Consider the following 22,284-nt stretch of genomic DNA (forward strand, 5'->3'; position numbering starts at 1 on the left):
ACAATCTCCTCCCCAAACATAGCTCATGACAACGTTGCTTGGGGATGCTGAGTTTCAAGTCTAGAGCAAATTTACAGCAAGGGATTAAAAGCTTCTGGAAATGCAGAGCCTTGTCAGCGCAGCCGTTAAAAATGTCACAATCAAATATTAGTTAGGAGCAATTGCACCGTCATAGGCAAGAACAGGCTCAGGAACGGCACCCACCTGATCCCTCCTAATCAAGCAAATCCTTGTCTTGTCAACTCTCATATAGACACAGTGAGTCAGAGTCCAATCCTTCCCCTTGAAGCGCTGAATTTCCCTTGACGTTTTGTTATGCCAAACAGCGCAGAGGATTTGCAAGAACAGAGATAAAAATTTCCTGGGGAAAAGGGTACTCCAGGAGCCATCTGTCTGTCATGCTTTGTTTCTTTGGCTTTTCCTCCCTTGGCCTGCTTCTTTCTGGTTTCCAGTTTGCCCTTTTAATTTCCCCAACGCAGCTTTGCTTGGTGCTGTTTATCGCTGATCAGACGGCTGATATGGCAGGCCGTGAAGAGGAGCCATCTGACGCGAAGGCTGCCGCGGGGAGAGCCTTGGCAAAACGCTCCCTTTTTGACCAGCTTTCCTCTGACTTTTCTCAAGGTTCAAACTAGTCAAAGGCAAAATTTACATTCATTTTTCTGCCCGCTTCTGGCCTCACCCATCACTGGCAAGTGGCCCCTGAAAGGTTGCCCCAAAAGGAATGTGGCCCTCCAGCTGTTCCCCATCCTGGTTTAACCCTTTCCCCCCTGCTCCCCCTGGTGACAATCAGTGCCCGCTCTCCCCATTACTGCCATACTCATACAACATGGGCGATCAGGGCCCTTTTCTTTTGCTCCCTAAACATCTCGATAGTTTCCTTTGGTTGCAGTTCACGCTGTGCACAAGACAGAATCCCGAACGCAAGATACCACAGACCAGCGCACCAGGGAGCTGCCTGAACGAACATTTCATTATCCATGAATCACTGAGCAGCTGCAACAGCACATTTCAAGCTGGTTGATTCATGGAGAGAGTTTTGTCAGTAGGAAAGCACAAGGCTTTTTAATTCTGTAATTCCATTTGCTGGTAAGTAGGGCCCCCTCCAGACCTCCTTTTTATTGTGCATTCATGCTGATTTGCGCTCATGATGGTATATACGATCCCACTTTCAATCTTCTTTGCGCCTGCCAATGTTTTGAGGTGGACATACGGCTTCCTTTCCAATCTGTGCATGTGCCGAAGCTTCCAGATGAAATCCTGTAACTTTTTTTACACCACAACTGTTCTCTCTGGGTGTTCTGGTTGTTTTTTTGCGGTGTCTTGGTTGCACTACAATGCAAGGTGGCAATAACTTAGGTTCAGGGTGCCGTAGGGTCCGCCTGAACTCTTATTTCCCAGCTCAATCTCTGGGATCATCTGCAGGAGCAGCTTTGGTCGTCCTCTGAGTTGGCGATGCTCATTTCACATCAGCACGAAATCGAGCCTTCAGTGTGTCATTGGCCCAGTTCTCTGGAATGCTCTACCAACAGAGATTCAGCAGGCGCCTTCTGTTTTAACTTCTAAAGGCCTGCTAAAAACCTTTCTGTGCCCCAAGGCTTAGGTGGACAGTTAAGAAGTTGTCTTCTTGCAAAATAGTTGGCCTTGTTTTTACTGTATTTTTAACATTTTATTATATGGTTTTTATTTGTTTTAAACCACTTTGATGTTGTTTTGAAATGAAATAGTGGTATGCAAATATGTTGACAAATAAAGCGGCAATGTTGGGGAAGCATCACAGAACTCATTTTCTTTTATTACATTTATATCCCTCCAAGGAGCTCAACCCTACGAGGTAGGTTAGGCTGAGAGACCGTGACTGGCCCAAGGTGACGCAGCAAGTTTCGTGGCTGAGTCAGGATATGAACCCCGGGCTCCCAGGTCCTAGTCCAACACTCTAACCACTGCACTATGCTGGCTGTCCTAAAGCTGAATGATGTGTGAATGGTCCAGTATAAATCCAACAGTAATGCATTGCACCAATGAAATGTTGCAGGAATACACACACAAAATTGCAGCCGCCACCACTCTAGAGGGCCTCTAGGACTGCACTTTTCATTGATTCGTATCTCTGTTCATCTTTGTCATTAAACCCCTCATTCATTTCACTGAATTAAATGAACTGTCGGAGGCAGCTTGCCCCTGAATAACCACTGAGACTGAGGAGGAAGCTTACAAAGGAAGAAGGCAGGCAGTTGGGGGACTGAGCGCAGAGATGAAGCTGGCGGGGCAGTGCCCCATTTACCCTAATTGACCAGCCTCCGCTACGCACGCCTATTTGTTAGGGTTGATAACTGACAGCAGAGTGACCAGGCTCTAAGGCAGAGATGGAGAACCTCTGTCCCTCCAGAACGTACCGGACTACAGCTCCCATCATCTCTGACCATTTGGCCACTCTGCGTGGGGCTGATGGAAGCTGGAGTCCCAACAGCACCTTGAGGGCCGCAGGTTCTTCGCCCCTGCTCCAAGAGCTATGGGCTGGATCCAGACTTGGTCAAATGGACCCGATGAAATCAATGCGACAAGTTAGGCAAGATGACTGACCTCAGTCCCATTGGGTTGCATCCAATGCTAGTCCTATTCAGAGTAGACCTGTTGAAATTAACGGGCATGCTAAGCTTACGTTCATTAGTTTCAATGGGTCTTCTCTAAGTAGGGCTTAGCTGGCTACAACTCAGCGATTCCAATCAGTCTATACTGTAATAGTAGCCAACGTCGTGCCCTCCAACTATTGCTAAACTGCAACTCCCATCATCCCTGACCATTGGCCATGCTGGCTGGGGCTGATGGCAAGTGTAGTCCAACAACATCTGGAGGGCGCCACATTGGCTATCTCTGTTCTAAGTATACCTGGATCCAACCCAGTTTAGAGGCTGAGATGGCAGTGCTTGGCATCAGCAGATCCCTCGTTCCTTGCCATATCCGATATCAGTTCTCCACAGATTCATTTCATTTCATTTCTCAAGCCAGTCAATATTAGCTGCCATGGTGTGCTGTTTCATAACCTCCGGAGCAATTACATCTCATGTAGCTGAGCACGGCGAGAGCGCTGACTTTGCACGGGTAATCAAGTCCCTAGCAGGCGGCCCCGACTGTTGTCTTTGCTGGGCAGAGACAGCAATTAGTCCCTGTCCTGCTCTTGCTGTTTCCAATTAGATAGGTCTTTCTTCTTCCAGTTGCCCTTTAACCTCTCCTTCCGCAAAGAACTCAGACGAGCTTTCTTTGGGCTGAAATATTATTTATGTACGGAGATATGAACACCTTACTTAACGTGGTCCTGGAAATTTTGCTCATAGCAACCCTGTACAACATGCAATCCATATGCCTAGAGAGAAGTATGCCTGTACGTGTGTTTGTGAGGATCAGAATCATGCCCACTAGCCCTGTTCCCTGAACTCCAGGGGACCACTCACCCCACCCCTATTAATATATGTAGGTTCAGAGCAAGCCATCTGTACACATCTCTGGAGGCTACCGATCATGCATTCCTTGCTTATGAGCATTGGGATTTATGTACATTAACCAGGGATGGGGGGATCTTTTTTTCTGCTGAGGGCTGCATTCCGATGGGAGTCATCTCTTGGGGGCTGCATGCCCGTGGTGGGCAAGATCAAAGTTAAAAGTGGGTGAGGACACTTCCTTTCCCCTCTTTTTCTGTCATCTGTTTTTCTCTCTTTGACAATCCCTTCTGTCCTTCCGTCTCTGACACCCCTTCTCTCCCTGACTCCTCTCTCCCCCCTCTCCCTGACACTCCTTTCTTTCTCTCTTTCTCTTCTTGACTCCTCTCTCTCTCCCCTCTCCCTGACACTCCTTTCTTTTTCTCTTTCTCTCCCTGACTCCTCTCTCTCTCCCCTCTTTGACACCATTCTTTCCCTCTCTCCCTCTCCGTCTCTATCTATGACACCCTATTCTCTCCCTTTCTGACACTCCCTTTTCTCTCTCTGACACCCCCTTCTCTCCCTCCCTCCTCCCTCCCTCTCTGACACCCCCTTCCCTCCCTCCCTCCCTCCCTCTCTCTCTCTCTGACACCCCCTTCTCTCTCAGCCCCTCCCTCCCCATCCAAGAGACTGCCAGGGGGCAAAGAGATTGCTCTTGCCAAAAGTCTGAACTGATTGCTTGTAGAGAGCTTTCTCCGCCTCCTCCTTGCATTTGTTCCATCTGTTTCACCTTCTCCCAAATTCCCCCCTTACTCCTTCCCTCCCTTTGGGTTCCTCCCACCCATGTGAAATTAGGCCGAAGGCCACATGTGACTCTCAGAGCACAGGTTGCCTTCCTCTGACATAAGCCCTTCTGCAGATGCCATATGTGCAGAAATCAGCCATGGCAAGGGAATGCTGCATGTCGGTAATGTTCTGATCCCCACCCTCCTGCCTGTCAGATCAAGTGACTGCACGCTGCCATTGTAACATGGGGTTCTTCTGTTAATTTGGGCAACAAGCCCAACACACATCATCTTCACAACAATAAGGGCTAGAAACTTGATTTTTTTAATAATAAAAGATAAAACTGCACACAACATTCACAATAAAAATATGGAAGAGGTGCACAATCCTGTGTTTGGTTTTAATAACATCATTAGATCCTATCATCACTCTGGGCCCATGTGGTGGAATATGTTTCTTTCAGGATTAGGATGTTCATCTTACTTAGGGACTTTGACTTTGACAAAATGCCATCTTTATAATCGGTGGAGATGGGTGGCTCTGATGTCAGTGGGCCAGTGAATCTGCTCTGGGTTTTAATCTGAACTTTCAAGGAACTGCCCAAGGTGCTGAACCTAAAACCCTCACTGACATTGGAGCCACCCATCTCCAACTATTTGCCATGGAGTTAACAGCCTTTGGGAAACCCTCTCTTGGTTCTGCCTACAACCAAAGTGCATTGATCTGAGGCAGGGTTGGGGGGGGGAACCTTTCCAGCACAAGGTCCACATTCCCTCTGGGGTTCACATGCCTGTGGTGGGTGGTGAAAGTAGGTGGAGTAATAAAGGTAAAATGTGCCTTTGTCCAATAGGCCAGCTTCTGTACACACTCACACATCCCTTTCTATCTTCTATCCAGACAACCAAGAGGCACGATCAGAGTTCATGGAAACATTCCTTCTGGGCAAAAACAGCAGAGCTGGTGAAGGGTGTAGCTTGGGAGGGTACATATCTAGTCAATAAAATAGATACTACAATGCAATATAGGATGCCAGGTGAATCTTGCCATAGAAGTCTTGTTAACCTACTAATATTAGGCAAGCATCTTCATTTTGCTGGACTACAGTTCCCATCATCCCTGACCTTTCACTGGGGCTGATGGGAGTTGGAATCCAGCAACATCTCTTCTGGAACACCTCTCCTGATATGAACCTACCCGGACCCTGAGATCTTCTTCTGAGACTCTTCTCCAGCTTCCCCCTCTGAGGGAGGCTTGGAGGATGGTGACAAGGGAGAGGGCCTTTTCAGTTGTGGCTCCCCATCTGGGGAACACACTCCCCAGTAAGGTCTGCCTGGCACCTTCACTGACATCTTTTCAGCACCAGGTACAGACTTACCTTTTCCTCCCAGGCATTTGATAGACTGAGATGATGTTGTCTGTTACTAGTACGCCACCAACGCTTACTGGAGCTGCATGGGGGTGTTGCTGTTTTATCGTTTTGTTTTTATAGTATGATATATTTGTTTTTGTTTTTAACATCGTTGTAAGTTGCTAGGAGACCTTTGGGTAACAAGCGACTAATAAATCTAATTAATAGTAATATTAATAATAATAATCTGGGCTCCACAGTCTCCCCACATCTGTCTTAGGTTTTCAACAGTTGATCAACTTCCCATTAAAGTCTCCCTGTTCTTTCAAAGCAAAGCAATCTGTTTCCAAAGACAGCAGGCAGGCATAGATTACATGAGCTCTGTTGATGAATTTAGCCCCACCCTAACATTGCATCTGCTAACTCTAGACTGAACATTTCCTGGCTCCAAAGGCAGAACCATCTACTCCTTTTGGCTGTCTGAGCAGACCAAGGTGGTGGTCTGGTCCAGCAGGATTCTTATTATACTCTTATGGGACTGCAGCACTTAGGGCCCCTCCGGGCAGTGGAGACAGGTGGCCCCAATGTCAGTGGGGCAGTGAATCTGCTCCGGGTTTTAGTTTGAACTATCAAGGATATGTGCAAGGTGCTTCAGGGATATAAATTCTGTTAAACAAATAAAACAATTTTTGCCACTTTCTAAACAGCAAAAATTCCATTTTTTAAAAAAATATATTAAAAAGTGGATATGTTGCACTAGGGTGGGAGCAGGGAACCTTTGGCCCTACAGATGTTGCTGAACCACAGCTCCTATCATCTCTGGCTGTTGGCCATACTTGCTGGGGCTGATGAGAAGTGTAGTTCAGCAACATCTGGAGGGCGAAAGCTCCTCCCAAGCTAGAGTGCCACAGCACTTCAATCCACTTTAATTACAAAAAGCTGAAGTTCTGGTGTGCAATGGACAAGACCTTTAAGAAGAATGCTGTACAACATCTCAGACCTCAGGATGATGTAAGGATGGAAGGATCTGTTCATTTTCGTTCTTTCACTCTCCCATATTTTGACTCTTAAATTTGGTTCTCCACATTTCTGAAGCAATTTGCAGTTTGTTTTTGAAAAATTTCTTCTACTAAATACATTTTTTTTGCATGCAGTTTTGACGAAAGTCCACATTTTTGCAAGCAATTTCTCCTAATACAATGCATTTTTGTATGTGCTTTTGCTTTTTTGCAAACATTGCTCAGTTGGAGAACTGAATCACAGAATTCGGATAAGTGCACATTTTGACGGATGGCTGTGTTTTTGGTTCTAATGTAGTTTCGGAAAGTGCAAATTTGATAAATTCGGCTTTCAATGTGAACTGGGGGACCTTTGTGTACTTCTGATGGGATGCAGTGAAGTCTGCTGAACCAGTATGAAAACTCCTGCAAATAGAAGCACCATAGGATTGTGCTGCCAGAAGTGTGATTCTAGATCAGTTTCTTTGCTGATATTCTAGTATTCTTGTACCTTTACTAGAGCAACCCTGGTTTGTGCCTGTTTGAGGATCCATCCCATTCCCAGTGTGCCTTCTCCTCCGGATAAACTGTTGCCTTCTAATGAATGTGGTAATTTCGCTCAAATACGATTGTTCTCATGATATGAATCCCATTTCTCAAAAATATAACATGCACAGAGCGCAATAAGCAGTTTGCTCATAATGGAGCATGTATTTAATACTGGTTCCCTCAAGAGAGGAGCAACATTTTAAAGACTGTTTAATTAAATAAAAAGGCGCTGCCATTTAATGCAATGAAACCGGGGAGGGGGGTTATAAAGCAGGATTTACGATCAGAAGGAACTAAGCCAGAGCCCTGGAGAGGAAACCTAAAGATTCTAAGGTGAGGTGAAATGTTTAAGCTGTAATTCTATCATCCCTGGGAGGGCATCCCAGGGGCCATATGATAGCATGAATCTCTTCTTTTGTGGGTGGATAGCAGTGGTGGCTAGTCGCTCCAATGGAACCCAAACTTTCAAAGAGCTGTCCAAGGTCCTGAAAGTTATCCCCAGAATAGGTTCAGCATCTTGGATAGCTCCATGAATATTCAGACTAAAACCTGGAGTGGATTCCACTGCCCAATTGACATGGAGTCACCAGCTGCCATTGGTGGATGGTGAGATCCATGGATGGAGCCAGAAGCACTTCTGCTTGCAGTTGTAGGAAACTTGGCCCTCTGCTGTCACCAGTGCTTTGAAGGCCAAAAGGCTGAAAAGGGCTGCAGCTCAGTGGTAGAGCATCTGCTTTGGACACGGAAGATGTGGGGGAACAGGGCACTGCCCCACCAGGCTCATTCTGCGCTCAGCCATATCACAGCAAGAAGAGAATGGGGTCCCAAAATATGAATTTAGTCACAAAAATAAAAGGAAGAAAGGCAGAAACCTAATAGATTATTATTTATTATACTTCTCTGTCATCTTTTACTCCAAAGTGTCTCAAAGCAAGTTAAAGCGTAATAACAGAAATAACAAGAAAAATTCAGACCAAATATAACCCTCCCCTTAAATATTAGACAGGCACTGTCTCTGATGTCTTTTTGATGCCGAAGACCTTCCTCTTTCAATAAGTGGAGCGTTATCCCAGGCCGCATCTGTGTTGGAATTTGTTTTTAAGATGTTTTTAAAGATTTTTTTTTTAAAAGATGTTCTGTTTTTAATATGTTTTGTATATGCTTTTAGTGTTTTATAGTTTGTGTGCTGCCCTGAGCTCCTTCTAGGAGGAAGGGCAGGATATAAATTTAATAAATAAACAAATGAATAATCAGAACAGCAATGAAACAAGACATAACATACTCGTTCACACACACACACACACACGTATGTATGTATGTATTTGCACAGAACTGGAGTTTGTTAACTGAATATATTCTTAACCTCCAAGACCAATAACTCTTTGTCTTCTTCCCAGGGATTGTGAATGCAACAGCCCAAATTTGTACCTCCTTTTTGTTGCTGCATGTTTAATTTTCATTCTCATGCAGCTGCATTTTTTACTTTCTAAATTTCTTACATGTTATTGAATGATACGTTTTTGATCAAAATAAAGAAAAAGATTTAAAGAAGAGTTTTATTAGGCTGCATACACACCCTACATTTAAAGTACATTTAAAGCATGTGGCTTCCTTCAAAGAATCCCAGGGATTGTTGTTTGTTAAGGGTCCTGGGAATTGTAGCTCTGTGAGGGATAAACTACAGTTCGCAGGATTCTTGGGGGAAGTCATTTGCTTTAAATGTATCACGTGTATGCAGACTAAATTGAACTGATTCTACAAAAAGATATAACACTATGTTCTCTCCCTTTCTTCCTGTTACTCTAGGATGGATGATATCCAGTTGTGCAAGGACATCATGAACCTAAAGAAAGAGCTGCAGAATTTAGTAGCAATCCCAGGTAATTTCTTTGAGAATATTTCTTGCATGCGTTAAAAAAAGCAAAACAGTAATAAGCAAACCCCTTCAAATTATAACCTGTCCTAGTGGAGGTCCCATCAACCCAACTAGCAACTTGAGCCACAAATCAGGAATTCCCCAGTTTGAATCTTGTCTCTCGCACAAGCTGCTGGAAGCGCAACAGCAGGGATCATTCAGTTTGTAACTTAAGGGTTAATTCTGTTAGTGTTAACATCAATTAGCTAAGAGAGAGATCTGTGGAGGTGTTGCTTAACAACTAGGCAGAGTGGCATGATCTTCCGCAAGATAGCATTTGCTCTCCTGTGTCGTTCTGAGGGAGTTTTCCTCTGTACATTTGGGTTGAAGGTCTCCCTGCCCTGTACAAGGCCTGAACTGAAAGACAGAACTTTTTTGTTCCTTTCTCCTCAGATTATACGCTTTTTTTCTGTTTGTTCAGTGAAGTGTTATCAGGACTTTTCTTTCTGGACTCCATCTGTGACTTTGCTAACACAAACTTGCTAAAAAGCCTTAAGCAAGCTCGCCTTCTCTGATTCAGTCCCCCCCTCTGCAAAATGGAGGACAATAATAATGACATACCTTACATGATTGTTGAAAGGACTGCAATGCATGCAAAATGCTTTGAACACTCAGAAGCACTATATAAACCTTAAGGACGATGATTTTTTAATTCCAAACTTGGCTCTGTTTGCATCTGTAAAACCCTAGAGGCAAGGCTGGCCTTAGGGGTGGGTGAGCTGGGCGGTCGCTGGGGATGGGTGTGGTGGCCAAGCTGAGCTCAGTGGCTGTGTTTTTTTAATGTACTGTCCGCAGTGAGCTAGGGTGGCAAAAAGCAATTGTCTGTATCCTTTTAAAAAAAAGTGGTACAGGCTGTTTGGGTACTAACAACAAAAAAGGACCTTCCTTCAGTTAGCTTTAAAGTTTTTTTTTTTTTAATCCACTTTAATGTCATTTACGCTGGGTAAATATCAGTGGGGTGAGGGAGTGATGAACACCACCTAACATTTCCAGGCAAGGTGCCACTGGACACTAATTTTCTGTGGCAGTTACCACAGGGAGAGATGTAGGAGAGGTGTGAGGCCAGGTCTTAGAGGAGGGATCCTTCCTTCCTGAATGGAAGGCCAGCAGCTGGCTACAACCAGAAGACTGGGGAGAGTGAGCTCCAGGGAGCAGAAAGAAGCTCTGCCAGAAGGGGGTTGGAATTTGGATGAAGTGCACAGGAGAAGCACAACCTGATCCCTATCCCCATGTTAGAAAGAATGAAGCACATCTGGGATTCTGCTCGATCCCAGGGCAAAGAGGAGCTGCAGGCGAGGATTGATTCATTTATCAGATTTACATCCCGCTCTTCCTCCCAGTGATTTCCCATGATTTCTCACATGTAGTCCATGCATGCAATAATTCTCACATGTGGCCCCCAGGTTTGTACATGCACTCATGGGTCCTTGTAGCAGGGCGCCCAACATCACACCTGCATCAGGCCCCATGAACCCTCGGGGTGTCCCTGCAGAGCTGACCACGGGGGGGGGAGGCACTCTTTGCCAAGGGCGCCATTTATCTTAGGGCAAGCTGTGCCTGGAGGTTGTGAAACTAAGACTGTAGGAAGAGCAGATGTCTCCTGTTTTAATTAATCAAGACGGCATAAAGAGAGAGAGAGAGGGGTAATGCATCAGTAACAGAGACTGAGCATCGACGTCAAAGTACCATTTTATGTAGGTCTGATTAATGCATTCAGGAATGGCGGTTGTGGTTGTCGCTCGAATGCAAAACCAGATGGGTTCTGTCAGAAGCTGTGTGCATTTCTCAACATGCTAGTGTAACAGACCCACACGCAGAGCGAAAAACCCGAGATCATTCCACCCCAAAAGAACCAGAGAGGCACACCATGACAGAGCCCAGACGGCGGCCCACCTCGTGTGTAGTCAGCAGAGAACCGAAGCCGCCAAAGACGGCCACAGCAAACCTGTTTTGAGGAACGCTGTGGACCGTGCTCAGGTCTCCAGGATGCCTTTTGAGAGGCTTTCTTTTTTTTTTTTAATAATTTTTATTCAAATTTTTCAAAAGACAAACAAAACAAAGTCAAAAAACATAACAATACAACAAAAAAAATAAAAATAAAATAGTTGACTTCCGATTTGTCGCAGATCAGCTATGAGTATATAATATACATCAAACCTGTCCCTTAATATATACATACAGGATCACTTTTCTCCATAGGCTATCTTAGTTAATCGTCAAATCCCAATATCATCATTTTATTTTGATCTTTCAACAAAAAGTCTAAGAGAGGCTTCCATTCCTTAAGAAATGTGTCTGTCGATTTTTCTCTAAGTAGACATGTCAATTTATCCATCTCTACTAAGTCCATTAATTTCAATAGCCATTCTTCCGTTGTTGGTGTTGATTCCATTTTCCACTTTTGTGCATATAATAATCTTGCTGCCGTAATCATATATAATATTATTCTTCCATATTTCTTTTCTATTTGTTTATCCATAAAACCCAATAAAAAAAATTCTGGTTTTGACTGAATATTTATCTTTAGAATTTTTTGCATCATCCTACCTATCTGTGCCCAAAATGATTTTGCCTTTTTACACAGCCACCACATATGATAAAATGATCCTTCTTGTTGTTTACATTTCCAACAAACATTAGAAACATTACTATACATTTTTGACAACTTTTCTGGAGTCATGTACCAACGGTACATCATTTTATAGAAATTTTCTTTGAGATTATAGCATAATGTAAATCTCAAGCCTTTTTTCCACATATTTTCCCATTGATCCATTTGTATGTTATAACCAAATTTTTTTGCCCACTTTACCATACACTCTTTTACTTGTTCTTCTTCCATATCCATTTTCAGTAGAATTTATACATTTTCGCAATTGTATTTTCATCATTTGTACACAAACCTATTTCAAAATCAGATTTATTTATTTCAAACCCATACATTTTCTTGTCCATTTTATATCTTTCAAACAATTGTAAATAGGCAAACCATTGAGAACTATATCCTTCCTTTATCAGTTGTTCTCTCTCTTTCATTATATATTCTCCATGTACATTTTCTAATAGTTCTTGATAAGTTAACCATTTCTCTTTTCCAGCCATTTCTCTTCTGTAAAACGCTTCTTGACTTGAGACACATAATGGTATTTTCGAATAGAACCTTGGTTTATATCTATTCCATATTTTCAACAGAGGACGTCTTATAAAATGATTATTAAAGTCTACATTTACTTTTACTTTGTCATACCATAGATATCCATGCCATCCCCACTTCAGGTTATGGCCCTCCAAATCCAATAGTCTTTTATTCCTCAATAAGATCCATTCCTTTATCCAGACTAAACAGCAGGCAGCAAAATAAAGTCTCAGATTTGGTAATCCCAGTCCTCCTCTTTCTTTGGCGTCTTGTAGTAATTTAAATTTAACTCTTGGTTTTTTTCCTTGCCATACAAATTTAGAGATATCTTTTTGCCATTGTTTAAAAGGTAAATCAGAGGATATTACAGGTATTGTTTGAAACAAAAACATCATTCTCGGTAATACATTTATTTTTATCACAGATATTCTACCCATTAATGACAATTGTAGTTTATCCCATTTTAGCAGATCTTTCTTAATCTCTGTCCATAATTTTTCATAATTATTATGAAACAACTTTGAATTTTTATTTGTCATAATGATACCTATTGTAATATTTCTCTATTGTAAAATCTGTCTTGTCCATTAACTCTTTCTGTTCCCTTAAAGTTAAATTTTTCACCAACATCTTTGTTTTTTGATTGTTGATCTTAAATCCTGCTAACGGTCCAAATTCTTTTAATTTGTCCATCAATACATTAATTCCTTCCAAAAGGTTTTCTAATATAATTATCAAATCATCAGCAAATGCTCTCAGTTTATATTCTTCTTTTTTTATCTTTAATCCCGAAATCCTTTTATCTTGCCTTATATCTCTAAGCAGCACTTCTAAAACCAGAATAAATAGAAGGGGAGATAATGGACATCCCTGTCTTGTACCCTTTTGTATTTCACATGAATCCGTTAAATCTCCATTAACAATTATCTGAGCCTTCTGAGATGTATAAATCGATCTAATCCATTTTATAAAATTGTCTCCAAAATCCATTTGCTCCAAAACCAGAAACATAAATTTCCAATTCAAATTATCAAATGCTTTCTCAGCATCTAAGAAAATCAAAGCTGCTTGTTTATCATTTCGTTGTTCTAAATATTCCAAGACATTCAAGACATTCCTGACGTTATCACGTAATTGTCTTTTAGGTAAAAACCCTGATTGATCTTCCTGGATAAATTGTTGCAATATTATTTTCATTCTTTCTGCCAAGATCATTGTAAAAATTTTATAGTCATTATTCAATAGAGATATCGGCCGATAATTTTTTGTTTTAGTTAAATCTTGCTCCTCTTTAGGTATTAATGTTATGTTAGCATTTTTCCAACTATCCGGTATCTTTCCCTCTTGCAAAATAGAATTCATTGTATACTGTAAAGGTAGCAAGAGTTCTTCCTCCAAACATTTATAGTACATTGCAGATAACCCATCTGGTCCTGGCGCCTTTCCTGATTTAATTTTGTTTATAGCTTCAGATCTCTCTCTTGATGTGATAGGGCCATTAATAGCTTGTCTCTGGAAGTCTGTAATTTTAGGCAAATTCTGTTTAGATATATACTCTTCTATTTTTTCAGATGGGATTTCCTGACACTTGTACAATTTTGAATAATATTGATGAAAAATCTTTTTGATATTTACATTATCTGTCAGCATCTCATCTCCTTCTTGTATCTTTAAAATAATATTTTTTTGACGTTCTTTTCTTAATTTATATGCTAACCATTTCCTCGGTTTATTTGCAAATTCAAAAGTCCTTTGTTTAGCAAAATTTAGTTTCCTTTCAATTTCTCCAAACTGAGTGAATGGGCAGAAAAATGGCAAATGCAATTCAATATAAACAAGTGTAAAATTATGCATATTGGAGCAAAAAATCTTCATTTCACATATACGCTCATGGGGTCTGAACTGGCGGTGACTGACCAGGAGAGAGACCTTGGGGTTGTAGTGGACAGCACGATAAAAATGTCGACCCAGTGTGCGGCAGCTGTGAAAAAGGCAAATTCCATGCTAGCAATAATTAGGAAAGGTATTGAAAATAAAACAGCCGATATCATAATGCCGTTGTATAAATCTATGGTGCGGCCGCATTTGGAATACTGTGTACAGTTCTGGTCGCCTCATCTCAAAAAGGATATTATAGAGTTGGAAAAGGTTCAGAAGAGGGCAACCAGAATGATCAAGGGGATGGAGCGACTCCCTTACGAGGAAAGGTTGCAGCGTTTGGGGCTTTTTAGTTTAGAGAAAAGGCGGGTCAGAGGAGACCTGATAGAAGTGTATAAAATTATGCATGGCATTGAGAAAGTGGATAGAGAAAAGTTCTTCTCCCTCTCTCATAATACTAGAACTCGTGGACATTCAAAGAAGCTGAATGTTGGAAGATTCAGGACAGACAAAAGGAAGTACTTCTTTACTCAGCGCATAGTTAAACTATGGAATTTGCTCCCACAAGATGCAGTAATGGCCACCAGCTTGGATGGCTTTAAAAGAAGATTAGACAAATTCATGGAGGACAGGGCTATCAATGGCTACTAGCCATGATGGCTGTGCTCTGCCACCCTAGTCAGAGGCAGCATGCTTCTGAAAACCAGTTGCCGGAAGCCTCAGGAGGGGAGAGTGTTCTTGCACTCGGGTCCTGCTTGCGGGCTTCCCCCAGGCACCTGGTTGGCCACTGTGAGAACAGGATGCTGGACTAGATGGGCCACTGGCCTGATCCAGCAGGCTCTTCTTATGTTCTTATGTTCTTATGTTCTCTAACTGTCAGCATTGATACTTGATTCTGTAACATTTTAATTTGATTTACAATAGAAGCTTTAGTTGGATTCTTTTTCAATTCTTCCTCTTTTTGTTTTATTTCTTCCAAAATTAATTGCATTTTCTGTTGTTTCTTTTTTTTAATTCAGAGTTACATTTAATAAAATATCCCCTCATAAATGCCTTACTTGTATCCCAAACAACATTTTCATTTGTTCCTTTATGTAAATTATGTTCAAAAAACTCTTTTAATTTCTTCTTACATTCTTGTACTACTTTGTCATTCTGTAATAAAGATTCATTTAGTCTCCATCTAAATCCAAGATTTTTTTTTTATAAGTTAATATCACAGGATTGTGGTCCGAAAAAGTTTTTGGTAATATATCCATTTTAACAATATCTTTCACTAGATTTTTAGACATCCAAATCATATCAATCCTCGAGAATGTTTTATGTCTTTCTGAAAAATAAGTAAATTCCTTTGCGTTATCATTTATATATCTCCAGGTATCCACCAATTCTAAATTTTCCATCAGTTCAAAGCAAATCTTCGGTAATTTACCCTGTGTCTCTTTAATATTTTTTTCAGAAAGTCTATCAATTTTTGGTAAGATTACCCCATTCCAATCACCCATGACACACCAATGATCATATGAAAACTCTGACAATTTTTCCATAAGTCCTGTGTAAAACCTTGTTTTATCTTCATTGGGGGCATAAATACCCACTATCAAAATTTTTATGCCCTGTAAAGTAATTTCAACCCCCACAAATCTACCACTATCATCCAGTAATATCAATTTAGGAAGCAATTGTGGGTTAATGTAAAGAACAACTCCATTTTTTTTTTGATCCAGCCGAAATAAATTCTTCACCCAAATTTTTACAAATCAAATATTTGGAATCTTTCTTCTTAATATGAGTTTCTTGTAAACAAATTATATCCAATTTTAATTTTTTCAAATAATGAAACACTTTCTCTTCTGCGCGGTGTTGGCTCCATTTATATTTCAAGTTAGATATTTGTAATCCATCTTTAAGCGTGTATTTTAAAATGTACCTGCTGCTCCCTTTAATCCATCATCTTCCTTCCCCTCCTCTGCATGTTCCTGTTGACTTTGTTTCCCAGGAATTGTATCCATATCTGAGTTTATCTTCTTCCATGTCTTTTGAAGCTTTTCTCAAGAAATCCCTTGCTTTTTGAACAGTATTCAATCGATATTTCTGTTGTCTGAATGTAAAAATCACTCCTTCTGGAACATCCCATCTAAATTGAATTTTGCATTGCTTAAGTTTTTCTGTAAAGAAAGCATATTCTTTTCTCTTACGTAAAAGTCTAATAGGAATTTCTTTCATCACCAGTATTTCCTTACCATCAATTTTAAAGGTATTGTTGAAGTGTTGTTGTAATACCATATCTCTGGTCGTCTTTTTTATAAAGTGAACAAGCACATCTCTTGGAATTTTTTTCATTGTTGCATATCTGGAATTAATTCTATAAACTTTATCTATTTCAAATTTCATCCGATCTTCATTCAAATCCAGAAATTTTACTAAAGCATTAACAATTTTATCTCTGATGTCTTCACCTGTTTCCTCAGGGATTGCATGGAATCACAAACAATGTTCTTTATTTCTCAATTCAATCACAGCCATGTAGTCCATTTTTTTTTCTAATTCCAGATTTAATATATCTGTTCTATTCTCCAAGATTTGTACCTTTTCTTTAGTATTTTTTGCATCCTCCTTTATTTATCCAATTGTCCCTTTAATCTCATCCACTTGTGTTTTAATATAGTCTTTTATATCTATCAATTCAGTTTTCATTTCCTGTTTTATATCACTAATCCCTTCCATTATTTTTTGAAACATATCTGGGGGTAAAGCCCCTTCCTGTGGATCAATTGAACCTCTTTGCTCCTGAGCCTTAGTTGCTTTTCTAGTTGTCATTCTAAAGAAGCCTTTAATTTCTGATATTAACCACTGTTCCAAAACTTAGAGGCAGTCTATTTCTTTTTTTTTTCCTCCACCAACAAAAGAGTTAATATTCCAGGCCTGTTATTATAGTTCGGCCAGCACAGTTCTTATCTACGTCCAGGAATGCAAAACAATTCTGGTTCACAACACCAAGCGATTAGTAACATATACGAACAGCAGATTCGTCCAAAAAGAAATAATCCAAGGAGAAAAATAGTCCAAAATATATTTCCATCAAATAATAACTACCTCTCATCCGTTTTTAATCTTTAAAACTCCAAATTCAGGCCAGCTTTTTGTCGTAAAAAAAAAATATAAATTGTTTACATTTTCTTTCTTCCTTAATTATATTTAAATGAGAAAAAGTATGACTCACCCAGGTTTCTCAGTTGCTGATTCGTAAACAAATCCCTTTTATTGTAGTAATTTAAGCCAAATGATAAGATTTAGACAGAAGGAGGCTCGCTGGTTAAGAACGTTTTTAGGAAGAAAAAAAAACGCTTCGCTTTTTTTCAGTACAGCATGTTGGAAGTCCTGACTCCGTCTTCAGCTGATCGGTATGCCTTCTTATCTCAGGGAATTCCTGATCAATTCCAGCAGCCGACAGCTCAACGAAGTCCTGTGGAAAATCTGATCGGTTCACCTATACCTTGGAGAACATTTAAGCCAGTCAAAGTTTCCTCTTGGCTGGCTTTTAAACTGAAATAAGCTTCCTCTGAGGCAGAGATCTCTCAGAGACAATCACCAGCTGGGCACTCACTTCCAGGAAGTCCGCCTTTTGAGAGGCTTTCTGTGTGGCAGTGATATCTCAGAGCTTTTGTTGAAACATCAGCTCAGGCTTGACCTCGTCAGGCAAGCTTGAAATCCCGAGCTGGGAGAGTAACCAAGGCTACAAGCTCAAGTGCGGGGAAAGAGAAGGGTTGATATATTCATTTAGTAACGCAACGTAAAAACATTCTAAGGACTTGGAAAAATAAATCATCAATGGTTATTTGTGATGTAGTGGTTAGAGCAGCCTTTCCCAACCAGTGTGCCTCCAGATGTTGTTGGACCACAACTCCCATCAGCCTCAGCCAGCATTGCCAATGGTCAGGAAGATGGGAGTTGTGGTCCAACAACATCTGGAGGCACACTGGTTGGGAAACGCTGCTCTAGAGACTGAGACAGGACAAAAAAACCCCAAAACAACCGTTGCCCTCTTTTTCCTGTGTTCTTGATTGCCTGGTTTAATATTGTAACTGGGACTAGGAGAAGAGAAATGAGTTATATTTGTGTGGGCTATTGCCTTTTGATCTAGCTTTACTTTTGAACCTTTTTGATCCATCCTATTAATATATAAGAAAAATATATTGTAACAAAAGGCTAAAACAAGGCGGGAAGCGTTGTATTTAATTGTCTAGGCCAGGTTTAGGAAAACTTTTTCAAGGGCCACATTCCCTTCTGAGCAACCTTTCAGGGGCCACCACCTGGTGAGCGGGGTCAGAGGCCAAAGTCGGAGGAGCAATGAATGTGAAGTTGATCTTTGTACAGTAAGCTGCTTTCCATTAGGGGTGAGATCCATTGGCCAGTGCTGGCTCAAAAGCATTCCATCAATCTATCAGGCTGGTATAAATTTGAGTTCATTCTTTATCCGCTAGCCACTGCTTTTACCAATCAGGTTTTTTTCACCTTGCAAAAAATATTGATATTTATAACAATATTTCAAAAGGAAATATTGATAAATGAAAGAAAATATTGATACAATTACACTTCTTAATATTGTTATTTTAGAGGCAGTTTTTTTAAAAAAAAAATCCAATTTCAAAAATAGTCATGGAAAACCCAATCCACAACAATAGACAACAAATTAATGGAAAATTTGGTACCAAATCTGTATTATTATAGTTGTTGAAATTTATTTATTTATTTATTTATTTATTATTTGATTTATATCCCACCCTTCCTCCCAGTAGAAGCCCAGAGTGGCAAACAAAAACACTAAAAACTCTAAAACATCTTAGAAACAAAAGATTTGAAGGACACCTTGTAGCCAGGCAAAAAGTGTCAAGGAGGGTGTGAAGCAAGACCGGTGAAGGTTGTGGCCTAGGGAAAGAAGGTGTGGCTTCTGGAGAGCCCCAAGGGCCAGAGAGAGAGGTCTGGAGGGCCATGTTTGGCCCCTGGGTCTGAGGTTCCTCACCCCTGTGGAGATTTTGGGCCTCAGTACCTGGAAGCCACTTCTCACTTTCCAGGGGAAAAATAAGCTACCATTCAGGTAGGAGGTCCTGACCTCTGCTGTGTGAATCCATCCTAGTGGATGCCTCAGTCAGGGCCCCTGCCAATTAAACATCTGCCTTTAAACAGCTGTTGTCAGAAAGACAATGGAGCTGCGTTGCTCTTTGTTGCTCTAGGGCAAGATTAGAAATGGCAGAGAAGCAGCTTTTGGCTTCTTGTTAGGAGAAGCTTCCTAATAGTAAGAAGAGTTTGATGGTGGAACAGACTTCCCCAGGAGCCACTGAGTGGCCTTTCTTTGCTGGAGGTTTTCAAGCACAGTCTGGGAAGACATCTGGCAGGGATGCCGCAGCGCCACGTTGGGATGCGCAAGGATCGACTTGTTCACACAGCAGCACATAGTTCAGCTATGGCATTGGCTCCCTCAGGAGACAGTGATGGCCACCAACTTGGATGGCGTTCAAAGAAGGTTAGACAAATACACGGAGAAGGCTATCAGTGGCTACTAGCCAGGATGGCTACGCTCCGCCTGCATGCTCAGAGGCAGTGTGCTTCTCAGTGCCAGTTGCTGGGAACGGCAGGAGAGGAGAGTGCGCTTGTGCTCAGGTCCTGCTTATGGGCTTCCCACAGGCATCTGTGGGAACAGAATGCTGGGCTAGATGGGACACAGGCCTGATCCAGCAGGCTCTTCTTATGATTTAAGTTCACTCTGCATTTTGAAGCATAATGATCCAATTCACGCTTCCTGGGCTAATATGAGGAAGGGCCATAGCCCACTGGCAGAACATCTAGGCTCCAGGTTCAATCCCTGGCATCTCCAGGTTTTATGTATTTCTTACATTTATACCCCACCTTTCTTTCATCACAGAAAAGGCGGCATACATGTGGTTCCCGGGTGGCCTTCCCATCCAGGCAAGCGTAGTGCCAAATTCAGAAGCCCTTCATGATTGTCACAGCCACACGCCCTCCCAGCCCCACCCCTTCTGAGATCAGACAAACATCTAAAGTTATAGGCTTGAATACTGCTTTCTGCTTTTCTATTGCTGTCACTCCGTGACTGTCCTTTTAACTGGCAGATATTGCTTGAATTACTGAATTCAAGGTCTACACGTTTATCTCCTGCTGCTGCCAAACTGCTTGATGATGTAGATGGGATGCTAGCATCAGGATTCACTTTCTCTTCTTCTGCAATTACAGAATTCTCACTCTCCACAACTTGTCTGGGCTTTTTGAAGTAGGAACTAATAAAGGCCTGCTTGCAATTGACGCCCATTGGGACTTTTCTCGGTGGCTAATACACTCCCCTTTCATGCTGATTGGATGACTGGAACATAGGGACCCAGCTCTCAAAAAAGTAAGGGGTCTAAGACACACACTCCCAGGATCCCAGATGACTACACCCCTGCCAGGCATTAAGCAAACCCAGACCTGCTTAGCAAGGTGGTGGCTTCACGGGCCTTCAGACGACAGCCTGGTAGGGCTGGAAGACAGCTTTTCCTGAAATTCTGGAGAGTTGCTACCTGTCCGTGTAGACAATACTGAGCTAGATGGATCAATGGTCTGACTCTGTATAAGGCAGGTTCCAATGTTCCCAATTGTCAGGGTTTCTAGTGCAATGCAGTCCAAGCAAACCACGGTTAATCTCACAGGGTATTCCACAAGGTACAACCCGGAAAGGAGGCCTTGCTAGAGAAGAACGAGGAACCAGAACCCTGTGTTGTTTCAGCAACTTGAAGGCTCATGAAGGAGGCCTTATATACGCTGGCTTTCTAAACCGCACCCTAACCACAGCTGCTGGCAGTGAAGGAGTATCAGGGAATTCTTACTCACAGGTAGACCCCTTACTCATGATAAGAAGAGTCTGGCTGCTGGATCAGACCGAAGGCCCATCTCGTCCAGCATCCTCACAGTGGCCAACCAAATGCTTCTGTAGGAGAAGACCATGGGAAAAGCTCTGCTAGATCAGGCCAATGCCCCCCATAAGTAGGACCTGAGTGCAACAGGACAACCCCCCCCGTCTGCGACTTGTGATTCCCATCAATTGGTATGAAGCCTACTGCCTCCGATGGTGGACGTAGAACATAGCCACTGTGGCTGATTAGCCCACCTGTATCAGCTACAAAGATGCCATGTTAGCAGGGAGCAATGACAAGATGTCCAAGAAAGCAGTGGCCAATACGGACAATTTTTTGCCCCCACACCTCAAAGTGACATTTTTTCATTCATTCTGATGCTGTGGCTTATGAAGCAAAGCATCCCTGCCTTGCCTAGCCAAGTATTTACCCCACTCCCACCCCTTTCCATGAATCCAGTAGTAATTTATAGTTCTCCTACAATCATCATTTTTTTTTACCCTACTTCTCAAGGTTACAGAATTTCATTACTTCCTTAAAGACTGCATGCAAAGGATTCTCATGCCGTTCTTAAAAATGGAGTCGATTTATTGCCCCCATCTCTAACAGGAGCTCTCATAAGAACATAAGAACATAAGAAGAGCCTGCTGGATCAGGCCAGTGGCCCATCTAGTCCAGCATCCTGTTCTCACAGTGGCCAACCAGGTGCCTGGGGGAAGCCCGCAAGCAGGACCAGAGTGCAAGAACACTCTCCCCTCCTGAGGCTTCCGGCAACTGGTTTTCAGAAGCATGCTGCCTCTGACTAGGGTGGCAGAGCACAGCCATCACGGCTAGTAGCCATTGATAGCCCTGTCCTCCATGAATTTGTCTAATCTTCTTTTAAAGCCGTCCAGGCTGGTGGCCATTACTGCATCTTGTGGGAGCAAATTCCATAGTTTAACTATGCGCTGAGTAAAGAAGTACTTCCTTTTGTCTGTCCTGAATCTTCCAACATTCAGCTTCTTTGAATGTCCACGAGTTCTAGTATTATGAGAGAGGGAGAAGAACTTTTCTCTATCCACTTTCTCAATGCCATGCATAATTTTATACACTTCTATCAGGTCTCCTCTGACCCGCCTTTTCTCTAAACTAAAAAGCCCCAAATGCTGCAACCTTTCCTTGTAAGGGAGTCGCTCCATCCCCTTGATCATTCTGGTTGCCCTCTTCTGAACCTTTTCCAACTCTATAGTATCCTTTTTGAGATGAGGCGACCAGAACTGTACACAGTATTCCAAATGCGGCCGCACCATAGATTTATACAACGGCATTATGATATCGGCTGTTTTATTTTCAATACCTTTCCTAATTATCCCT

At 41.9% G+C, this 22,284-nt stretch overlaps 1 protein-coding gene across 1 annotated transcript in view; it reads left to right on the forward strand.

Annotated features, from left to right (window-relative positions):
- The window catches only part of BMERB1 (bMERB domain containing 1), a 64,113-nt gene that overhangs the window by 29,485 nt on the left and 12,344 nt on the right, over window positions 1-22,284 (forward strand). The window contains exon 3 of the mRNA XM_061599933.1: window positions 8,901-8,974. Within this exon, the coding sequence (XP_061455917.1) occupies window positions 8,901-8,974 (74 nt within the window). The remainder of the gene's footprint in view (window positions 1-8,900; window positions 8,975-22,284) is intronic.

This window comes from Rhineura floridana, chromosome 17 (assembly GCF_030035675.1).
Source record: "Rhineura floridana isolate rRhiFlo1 chromosome 17, rRhiFlo1.hap2, whole genome shotgun sequence".
NCBI classification, from domain to species: Eukaryota; Metazoa; Chordata; class Lepidosauria; order Squamata; family Rhineuridae; genus Rhineura; species Rhineura floridana.